The sequence below is a fragment of the Pelodiscus sinensis genome, chromosome 5 (genome assembly GCF_052426305.1).
Source record: "Pelodiscus sinensis isolate ZL-2025 chromosome 5, ASM5242630v1, whole genome shotgun sequence".
NCBI lineage: Eukaryota > Metazoa > Chordata > Testudines > Trionychidae > Pelodiscus > Pelodiscus sinensis.
The window spans coordinates 63,795,291-63,805,513 of record NC_143056.1 but is presented as its reverse complement, the minus strand read 5'-3'; the positions used below and the strand labels follow the sequence as shown (position 1 = coordinate 63,805,513).

Genomic DNA, 10,223 nt, shown 5'->3' with positions numbered 1-10,223 from the left:
GATGGGAAAGATTTTGCTTGGTGCCCTGCACTTTACATGTTAGGTGTCTGCCTGCCTGCGTGAGGATTTTTGTTTGAGCCTCCTGCATGGTTAGGGATATGCACTGCTTTGTATTTTTTTATTAACTGAATACCAAAATAATCCAAACTAAAAATGGATGCACTGAAATGACTGTATATGGAAAGTACGACATTCTCCATCCTTTACCCCATCATAGCAAGGATCTCTGTGAATTTCACACTCATTCAAGCAACCAGATCACTAGTAGCAGTAGGAAAAAAATCTCATGCAGGAGGAATATTTGTTACATTGAGTCAGGAGACAAGTCGTGAGTCAAGGTGTCTGGAGCTGCCCACACTGAAAATTCCAGGGTCTGGGCAAGCTTTAGAAAAAAGAGCAGGTTTCCCAAAGCTGATGTTTAACACAATAGTTAGATTCACGAAACAGTCACAAAACTCTGTTCCTGAACTCACACAAGCTAACAAGAAGTTAGATAAAAGAAATAACAGGGCCTCCTTTATTGCATTCCTGACCCTGGCTCCAAATCAGCAGCTATGTCCAGTGAAGTGGGAAGTTACTTAAAATTCTATTCACTATACAAAATGTTCTTCTGATTGTGAAGAGCCAGCCATATTACCAGATCAATACTAATTTGGACAATACCCAAAATACCACAGTGCCAGCCAATACTAAAACCAAAGGTTTATTAGAAAAGAACAAGAAGAGAGATGTTTTCAATGGTTAAAGCAATCGGATACATACATATTATGTCAAAGAACACATACCCGGTTCTTAGCAGCATTGGTGAGTTTTCTGGCTTGTAAAGTTCCTCTGGAACACATTCAAAGCTTGATGGGTCTATCAGTCCTTTATTCAACACTTGTATTTCAAGAGAAGTTACTCCAAAAGTGGGGCATTTGATTGAATGTGAAACAGAGGTGATGCAGCTGTTTGGGTTGTTTTTTTTTTTATATTCTCTGCTTTGTGGCTTATATATATATCCTTTTGTCCCAAACACAGGCTCACAACACATAGGCATGGAAAAGCATTTGGAGTCCCATGTCCATAGACTTATCTTGAAATATCCTTTTGACTCTGAGGGTGTGTCTAAACTACATGGCTCCATCAATGGAGCCATGTAGATTAGGCTGATTGGCAGAGGGAAATGAAGCTGCAATTTAAATAATCGTGGCTTCATTTAAATTTAAATGGCTGCCACGCTGAGCCGACAAACAGCTGATCAGCTGTTTGTAGGCTCAGCGCGCTAGTCTGGACGCTCCCGCGCCGACCTGAAAGCCTTTTATCATCCTCCCCGTTATGCCTCGTAGGATGAGGTTTACCAGGGAGGTCGATAAAGAGCTTTCATGTCGACAGGGGAGCATCCAGACTGCCCCGATCTGCCGACAAACAGCTGATCAGCAGAGCGGGGCAGCCATTTAAATTTAAATGAAGCTGCGATTATTTAAATCATGACTTCATTTCCCTTTGCCGAACAAACAAATCTACATGGCTCCGTTGACGGAGCCATGTAGTCTAGACGTACCCATAGACACAGTCCCTGGCTTCTCTCAATGGGTCCATTGTACAGCTGATTGCCCATGATGGGCCATCAAGGAGGCTGGATAGCACTGATGCCAATCTGTCTATGAGTGTCACCCAGATACACACCACAAACCTGGGACAGCAGTAAACCACACGTTTATAACTCTCAAACCAAAAAGATGACTCACATGTATAAACCAGCTTACCATATTTAGCAAATCATGCCTTTTCCACTGATACTTTACATAGCATATTGGTAGAACATTCACTGACTGGAGTTTTGTAATACTGCTCCTGATAATTTTATAAATGATCAACTAGTATATCACACTCGTCTCACAAAACACTAATACTGCTTAACTGCTACCACCAACCACCTCAATTATCTTTGTATACAAGTTCATGTGATTTTGTATGAATAAAAATGGCCTTCCGCTTCATACTGTATCAGTTTCATAAGGATAGCTGAACAAGGCAAAATCCATCTTGTACATCTCCTTGATCTTTTGGATTTGCTCCGAGCTCAGCTTTCTGAGATATGCCAAGGTGATATCATCACTCGTACGTTTCTCTGAGCTATATTTCTTAAAGTTCGGATAATGCATATCCTCTGGGGCACCAATATTCCTAAGAACACATTCAGAATCTTGCACTACGGTCTCAAACTTCCCCATGATGTCATAATGAATGTCGCAAGGATCACAGAGTAGAAACATTGGTCTCCAATGAATGTCTAATTTTTCTTGGTTTTGTGTCAGAATAAAATTAACAAACTCCTGGAAAGTGACCCTTTCAGTTGAATTTTTGTTTTTCCTGAACATGGCCTTGATCTCATTTGCAACAGTGATACTATAGTATGGCTCAGAGTGCAGAAGCTTGTCTCTGTAAGCTGAAACCAACCGTTCCAGGGGATCTCTGGTGAACATCACTTTGGTGTAACTGGTCAGTAATTTCTCCTGGTAGTCAGAAGAGTAAGAACTCAGCCTCTTTATCAGTGAGGTTGTATGGATGAGATCATCATGGACTTCATTAATCTCTCTGCTCAGGTTCATTGTGAGGAGGAGGAGGATTTTCTTCCAATTGGTACAGCCGACCTTGGGCACCTCACAATAGATGAACTTGTGGTTATGCTCCACAAAGATCTGTCTTGCAACGTCATGTGGCAGTTTGCTTTGTGAATATGAGAGATTGTTCATCAAGCACATAGAGTTCAGTATGTCTTTGCGATAGACTTGTCTCAGCAGCCAATCCTCCTTCGGATCTGGAAAAGAAGATGTGTTCAAGAAAGCAACATAAACCATCAGTGTAAAGTAATTTAGCAGAATTCTCTTTTCATTCCTAAAACCACAGAACTGAAATTAACCCCCTGAGGAACTAACATTGCTGCTCAGGATTAACACAAATCTCTAGTTCACTGTCAATTGTCTACTCTATTACAGATGCACAACACAAGCTACTGTGATTATTAGAAGACTTGTGACAAGGAAAACCTTGGAAATGAATGGCAGTGGCATTATTTTTAGGAGAAACATGCTGTGCATCTTCGGATACTTAACTTCAGATGTTGCTTTTTCTGGTATTCTGTTCCCTACACATGCCAGGATAACTAAGAATCTGTCATGCCAGATGTATTATGTATTCATGATTGCAACTTTGATATGCTTCATGTTTTTCCTACTTTCTGTTCCAAAAAAGGAGAGAAATCTTTGTACTGACATATTCTTTACTCACTCATCATTTTTGTTTGCCACCTGTAGAATACCCCAGAAAAAAGACTTCCAAGAATGATAATTAGGATGAGGGAAATGTACGCCTTCTGGAGCACCTTGACCGCCATCTTTTCCCAGGAAGAAGGCTGTGGCCTCTTGTGCATTAAAACTGTCTTCCCAGCTACAAGAAAATGAGAGAGTTTATTGTAGGACTTTTTTTGTCAAAACTAATGCATGCTACAGAGAGTATAGGAGGTCAGGAAATCAGTGATATGTAGGAATGTTCTGTAGAGAGACTATTTATTCTAAACAATGTATACTATAAGCATTATACATTTTCACTGACAAGAATACCTCCTGGCTGGTGTGTCAGGTTGTATCTCCCCTGAAGACAGCCCTGACCTATGCATCCAGAAGTACAGCTGGGTCCACACTCCCTCACATTTGCTGTGCTGTACATGAAGTGCTGGAAAGTTCTGCATATACCTAGCATGGTCTTTGGCCATGTCTATACTGCAAACTGTTGGTAACACAGATTAGTCGGGGTATATTTGCTACAGTTACTATATCACTTATGTGCATGCATACTTGGCTGCTTGCATCGGTTTGTCACATTCACACAATATTCCTGGTGAGTAAGACAAGTGAGGTGCACCATGAGTAGGTATCCAAATGCACCATTCACCTTCTTCCAGTGCATGACATACATGACTGATGCAGGAGGGATTGGAAGAAAGGTGTAAAGTTCCCAGCATGCAACTTTCTGCATCCCATAATGCTATCTAATAATTTTGCACCTTTCTAAAAAAATCCCTTAGACATGTGGGCTGTGTCTACACTGGCATGAATTTCCGGAACTGCTTAAAACGGAATACTATTCCATTTTCAGTTTTTCCGGAAAAGGAGCGTCTACATTGGCAGGCTGCTTTTCCGGAAAAGCCCTTTTTCCAGAAAAGCGTCTGTGGCCAATGTAGACGCGCTTTTCCGGAAAAGAGTCCCAATCGCCATTTTCGCGATCGGGGCTTTTTTCTGGAAAAGACTACTGGGCTGTCTACACTGGCCCTTTTCTGGAACAGTGTTCCGGAATAAGGACTTATGCCCGAGCGGGAGCAGAATAGTTTTTCCGGAATAGTGGCTGATTTTGTACAGTAGAGCGTCGTTGCTTTTCCGGAAATTCAAGGGCCAGTGTAGACAGCTCGCAGCTTATTCCGGAAAAGCAGCTGATTTTCCGGAATAAGTGGCCCAGTGTAGATACAGCCCTGCAGTTCCTATCACAGTCAGTTGTGGCAGATTGGGCATTGGGCCAACCATGACTACAACCAGGACCCTAGACAATTTGGAAGGCTTGGTATAATGCCCCAATACCCTGACCCCACTCCCCAGCAAAATTGCCATGTGGAAAGAGTGGGGCAAGTCACTGCGCCCTGCCCCCATTTTCCCAGAAGAAGCATCCTGCCTCTTACTCCCAAAGCACAGTCCTCACCCCCTCCCTTTTGCCCTTTGGTGTCAAAGGAGCCCCAAGTCCCCCATCACAGTTGGAGAAGCTCTGCGTGTACTTGGCACTTGTATTGACCCACACTCCCTGTGCAGAGGTGGCTGGGGTTGAACCTCAGCTGCCAAGAGGAACTCTGAGCCCCACCATGGCCAGGGTGCATTAACAAAGATTTGGAAAGGCTACCCATGAGTACACCAGCTACCTTTACAGCTCAAGGATTCAACTACTGGATGCAGAGATGCAGAAAGATGGTTGTGTGGTGGACTCTCCCATATTCCTTTATGAAATTGATTTATGGTCACAAATATGCATAAGTCAAAGATATTATGGACAAAATACCTCATGTAACCTATCAATCTTAATGTCCCAGTATGCTGGATCTGTATATCTTATTTTGGTGTATGTATCATTCTTGTATGTAGAATTAGAAATATGGAATCATTTATGGTTTTAAATATGCAAATGAAAGCCATCAAGGGTGTTTCCCTCAATGTCTGGGTGATCACCTGTAAACAGCCCCTTTTGTCCTTTAAGTCTTAGCAGTGGTTGGTCTTCGTAAGACAAGTACCCACCCTAGTTGGTGAGTCTGACCAAGTAATTTTCCATGAAATGGGAGAATGTAAAACAGTTTCTACCTGAGAGGAAGGCTATCTAAGATGCAAAGTTTTCAGCCCTGTGTCTTTGACTGGCATAAAACTCCCCAGAGAATGAACCAGACATCCCCGGGGGGGGGGGGGGGGAAATATCTTCCCTGGCTTGGAGGGTTTGCTGAAATAAGAACAGTTTTAGGATAAGCTTGTACTGAGCTTTTACTGTTAGAAATAGCTATGCGTATTCTGTTATTTTAAATTTGTAATCTACTTTGCTCTGTTTTCACTTACAACCACTTAAATCCTAGTGTTTGCACGTAATAAAATTACTTTTATTTACTATCAAGCTCAGTGTAAATAATTGTTACCTGGGGGAGCAATCAATGTGTATATTGTTAAAGGGGGTTTACCTGAATGATTTACTCTTAATCATTTGATTATAGCTGCCCCTTGTGTTCTGCATAATATCTGTAAGGCAAAGAACAAGAAGTTGCTGCCAGGGTACAGAGTGGAGATGAAGCAGCTCAATTTCCCTGCATCACACTCCCTCTCAGTGCCAGGCTAGGTCAGGGAAGCCAAATTTGGTGATGAATCCTGGTCACCTGCCATCTGAATTATGTTATCCATATGCTAAGAAGATGATGTCATGCTCACAGTCCATGCATAAAAGCAGGGGGTGGGCAACCTGTGGCTCCAGAGCCACATGCAGCTCTTCAGAAGTCAATATGCGGCTCCTTACGTAGGTACCAAATCCAGGGCTGGACCTACAGGTGCCAACTTTGCACTGGGCTGGAGGTTGCTCACTGTTCAACCCCCAGCTCTGCCCTAGGCGCTGTCCTCCTCCACCTTTTACCCCTAGGATCCTGCCACTTCCTACCCTCTCCACTGAGCCTGTCATACTGATGGTCCCCACCCTCTCCAGCAACTCCCACTGAGAAAGATGGGATCACAGTGGCCAGAAGGAAAAGGAGAAGGAGGCACCGTCTGGTGGGCCTGCCAGTGGGCGGGATGTGCTAAGAACGGTGGTGGGGAGGTGGGCTGGTGACATAGAACTGTTGCTCTTTGGCAATGTGCATTGGTCAATTCTGGCTCCTTCTCATATTTAGGTTGGCCACCCCTGCATTACATTGTACTTTCACTAATCCAATGAGTTCTATGAACCTTTGCAGTTATAAGTAGTTGGTACTTTGACATTCTGTACTACAGAAGATGCTCAGGAATAGCAACATATCGATGCTCTTTTCTATGTTACAGCAAGCAGCTGTTGCCATTATGAGGAATGTTGTCTGACCAGTGACAGAGGCTACATCTACACTACGAGTTCTCAGCAAAAAATATGGTAACGAGGGACTTGTTTGCATGAGTTGCAATCTCATTTGCATATTTTCTGCTGATCCATTCTTGCGCTGGAGTTTTTGCGCAAAAACAAGCAGTGGGGATGTTTTCTTTTTCTGCAAAAACCCCTTTTCCCGCAAGATCAGTAAACCTTTTTTGAGGCAAAAGGATCTTGCGGGAAAAGGGGGTTTTGCACAAAAAGAAAACATCCACAGTGCTTGTTTTTGCACAAAAACCCCAGCGCAAGAATGGATCAGCAGAAAAGATGCAAATGAGATCACAACTCATGCAAATGAGCCCCTCATTAGCATATTTTGCCAAGAAAACTCGTAGTATAGATGTAACCAAAGAGTTGAGTGTTTTGGAGGGAGCGGGGCAGCCTCATTGTGGAGAGGGTTGGGTGGGAGGGCTGCAGTCTTGAGGGGAACAGGGCATGGATTACCCTGGATTTGGTATGAGTGCCCTCAGTTGCTGAAATGGCTGAGCAAGGATAGGCTGAGGATACTTGCGCTATCAGTTTCATGCTCCACCCTGGAGAAGAATTTCTGACTGGAGACAGCACCATGTGCAGACTGCACACAGTGGAGATGGGATCAGTGAAACAGGTCACTGCTCTGGGGAGGGAGTTCCTCCAACCTTATTGATAAACAACACACCTAGCCACTGACACTCAAGATGAAGGGTAGCACTCAGTGGATGTGTGGGTGACCCCACTCACAGTTGGACATCCTTGGTCAGCAGAGCCCAGAGGGGTGTTCACATGGGTTCACCTGAAAGGGGGGGCATTGAATAAAGTCTCTGCTACCACCCCCACTTCTGCAGCTACTTCACTGCTCCTGTTATCTCTGCCACCGTCTCTCCCACCACTTGCTTCCTTTGCTGCAATTATCCCTTCTGCCGCTATTGCTGCTTGCTACTTGAGGTCACTTCTCTGGTGCTGGGGTTGAAGGTTCCACCACTTAGTTCAACTCTTTGAGAGTTCAGCTCTTATGGCTTTCCCTGAGTAGCAGGGAGCCTTTCTGTGGCTGCCTCTTCATTGTCACTCAGGGTCACTCTGACCCCACCCCAGGTCTCAGGCTCAGCCCCTGGATTTGCTTGTCTGTAATCAGATCTCCTAGTCCTTGAATAGAACCCAAGGTTCTCAAGTCAGTCCATTCAAATCTGTCTTTAAGTACTAGCGAGGAAAGGGACATGAAGGACTTAAGTCAAAATAGCTTAATTCAGCTTTTGGCGCTGTCTACACAGCAGGAAGTCAAAGGAAGAACATTCTCCTTTGACTTCCTTTACTCCTCATGAAATGAGGGTTATGGGAGTTAGAGTAAGAAATCCTTCAGCTCAACATTATTTTGAAGTAATGGCTTGCAGTGTAGAGCCACTCTGTTATTTCAGTATAACATCAGTTATTCCAAAATAATGCTTCTGTGTAGACATACCCTATAAAAACACTAGAGGAAAGCAACCAAAGTACACCAGGTCTTGGACTCATCATAATAAGTAAATCTATTCAGCACAATAAAAAGAATATGTACATGAAGCACTTGGACAACACATTATGAGGACACTAGAGGAAAGCAACCAAAATACACCAAATCCACATGTTCCGTCATGAAAAGCACTATTTATAAAAATAAGTGCAACACTTGCAGACCAAAATATGACTGCATCACTAATGAAACTGCAGTATTTTGGGTCATTATTGTAGAATACTGTATTTCTTTTTAAAAGAATAGACCAGTGTTTCTTAAACTTTTTGAGACCATGGAACACCAAACAATAATATTTTCTTTTGCAGAACACCTATGAACATTTTCTTAAAAAAAAAATTGTTGGTCAGACAAAAAGAAAAAGAAAAAGACAAAAACAAAGAAGAGGTCGCGACACACCTGCGAGTTGTTCACAGAACACCAGTGTTCCACGGAACATAGTTTAAGAAACACTGGACTAGACTCATTTTCAAAAGGGTTGAAACTGATGTGTCTGTGCAAAAAGTGTATATGAATGCCCATAGTCACATGCAAAATCATTTACTCTTGTTTGCAATACCTTTTCAACTATGAAGCTGTTGAAAAGCAAAGAGACTCAAAAACTTCCACATATTGCAGGAGAGTTGTAAGAGCAAATTTTGAAATTTTAGAAGATGACTAAGACTGCCCCTGGTGCCTAAAGGTTTCTAACGATCTTAAGTGCCTCTGAAAAACCTGTCTCATAATTACATGATTTAATGTTATAAAATGGTTAATATGTTCTGGAAATAACTACAATTATGAAAAATAGATGGTGAAAAAGAAAATTTGGAGGCATCTGTTTGCGTTCCATCTGCACTTTCAGGTATTAGAGGAGTTCAGAGTAAAAAGAGATTCTAACAAATTACAGTTGCTAAAAATTACATTTACAGCTCTGAAAGGATTCAAATTCATTGTCCACAAGGGGTTTTATTTTATGCCTTTCAGTTATGCTTCATATAAAGAATTAGATATTTAGGATTAGAGAACAAATAGATAAGTTAATAAGATCATTAACCTATTTTTAAGTTATGTAGAAAAACAGAAAGGAGTAGCTACGTAATAGAGTGTGGTGTCCACTCCAGTGAAGTTTGAAGTACAGTAGTCTATAGATTTTAGTGCAGTGGGTTTTTTTGCCATATAACTCTAACCAATTATTTTTAATAATTATATTCTAAAACACATAGAAGTCATAATTCCCCTATATCTATTTTGCATTTATATTTTGAGGGGATACAGATTGTTCAGAGCACTTCTAGCTAGAACATTATCTGCTTGTACTTACGACATTTTGTGACTATCCATAAAAAAGTATCATCTACAAAAATATGTCTAAACAACGAGGAGTTCTGTGGCACCTTAAATACAAACACATTTATCTGGGCATAAGTTTTGCCGACTGGAGTCCAGTTCATCTGATGTATGTTACACGACTACTCCTATGAAAATTATGCCTAAGTCTGTGGGAAGCTATTAAAAATCCTAGCACATTCCCCCATCATAAAATCTAAACATAGAACTTCTGATCCTTAAAATACAAGAGACTGAATACACTGCTTGATTATTTTGAAATCCTGCAGGAAGTAATTCAAAATCACATTAATAAAGGATAATAAGTTTAACATACCTGTGTTGTATGCAGTTAGAACCATCAAAGCTCCCTGCCTGGAAACAGAATGCAGTTTTGTACACCTATAGCTCATATTTTCTTTTTGTTTGCATAAGAACCAGGTTCGAAAGAAAAGGAGTATCCTTGAATCCTGTGCATGCCACACTGTTTATACCACTATGCCTTCCCATAGCAGATGTGCGTGTGTCTCATTCTTGGCTGTATAAGGCAGCTGGCAATAAGATACAATATGGATTGGCTGAAGTCTTTAGTGTCTTTTAACCTTTTCCTTCACTTCATGTGCAATTATTTTTGTATTATGCAGCATGTTGACTTCTCATATAACAAAGAACTGATTTAAAGACTACTGAAATAAAAGCTTTTAATGGTTTAATGAATTTTAAACAGGCCCCAAATTCAACATTTGTTATTTTTTAAAAT

The 10,223-nt window shown here is 41.6% G+C and overlaps 1 protein-coding gene across 2 annotated transcripts; it reads right to left on the bottom strand.

The window, feature by feature from the left end:
* Positions 1-673: 673 nt before the first annotated feature.
* Positions 674-9,992, bottom strand: LOC102453432 (carbohydrate sulfotransferase 9-like). Of its 2 annotated transcripts, XM_075927146.2 has the most exons (4): positions 9,801-9,992; positions 5,747-5,804; positions 3,274-3,432; positions 674-2,803 (listed from the first exon to the last, which is right to left on the bottom strand). In XM_075927146.2, exons 3-4 carry the CDS (start codon positions 3,413-3,415, stop codon positions 1,980-1,982), a joined length of 966 nt encoding a protein of 321 aa, XP_075783261.2. In that variant the 5' UTR covers positions 3,416-3,432; positions 5,747-5,804; positions 9,801-9,992; the 3' UTR covers positions 674-1,979. The 2 variants fall into 2 exon arrangements, with proteins under 2 accessions (XP_075783261.2, XP_025043317.3); XM_025187532.3 differs by lacking the exon at positions 5,747-5,804 and having other exon boundaries at positions 675-2,803; positions 9,801-9,991.
* Between the last annotated feature and the right edge of the window lie 231 nt (positions 9,993-10,223).

What these genes read in the sequence shown, in the direction of transcription:
- LOC102453432 (XM_025187532.3), bottom strand. Translation starts at nt 9,876, where the DNA reads ATGAGCTATAGGTGTACAAAACTGCATTCTGTTTCCAGGCAGGGAGCT. An exon ending in TCTAACTGCATACAACACAG is followed by an intron (nt 3,433 to 9,800) that starts GTATGTTAAACT and finishes ATTTTCTTGTAG; the next exon opens with CTGGGAAGACAGTTTTAATG. An exon ending in GTGGCAAACAAAAATGATGA is followed by an intron (nt 2,804 to 3,273) that starts GTGAGTAAAGAA and finishes CTTCTTTTCCAG; the next exon opens with ATCCGAAGGAGGATTGGCTG.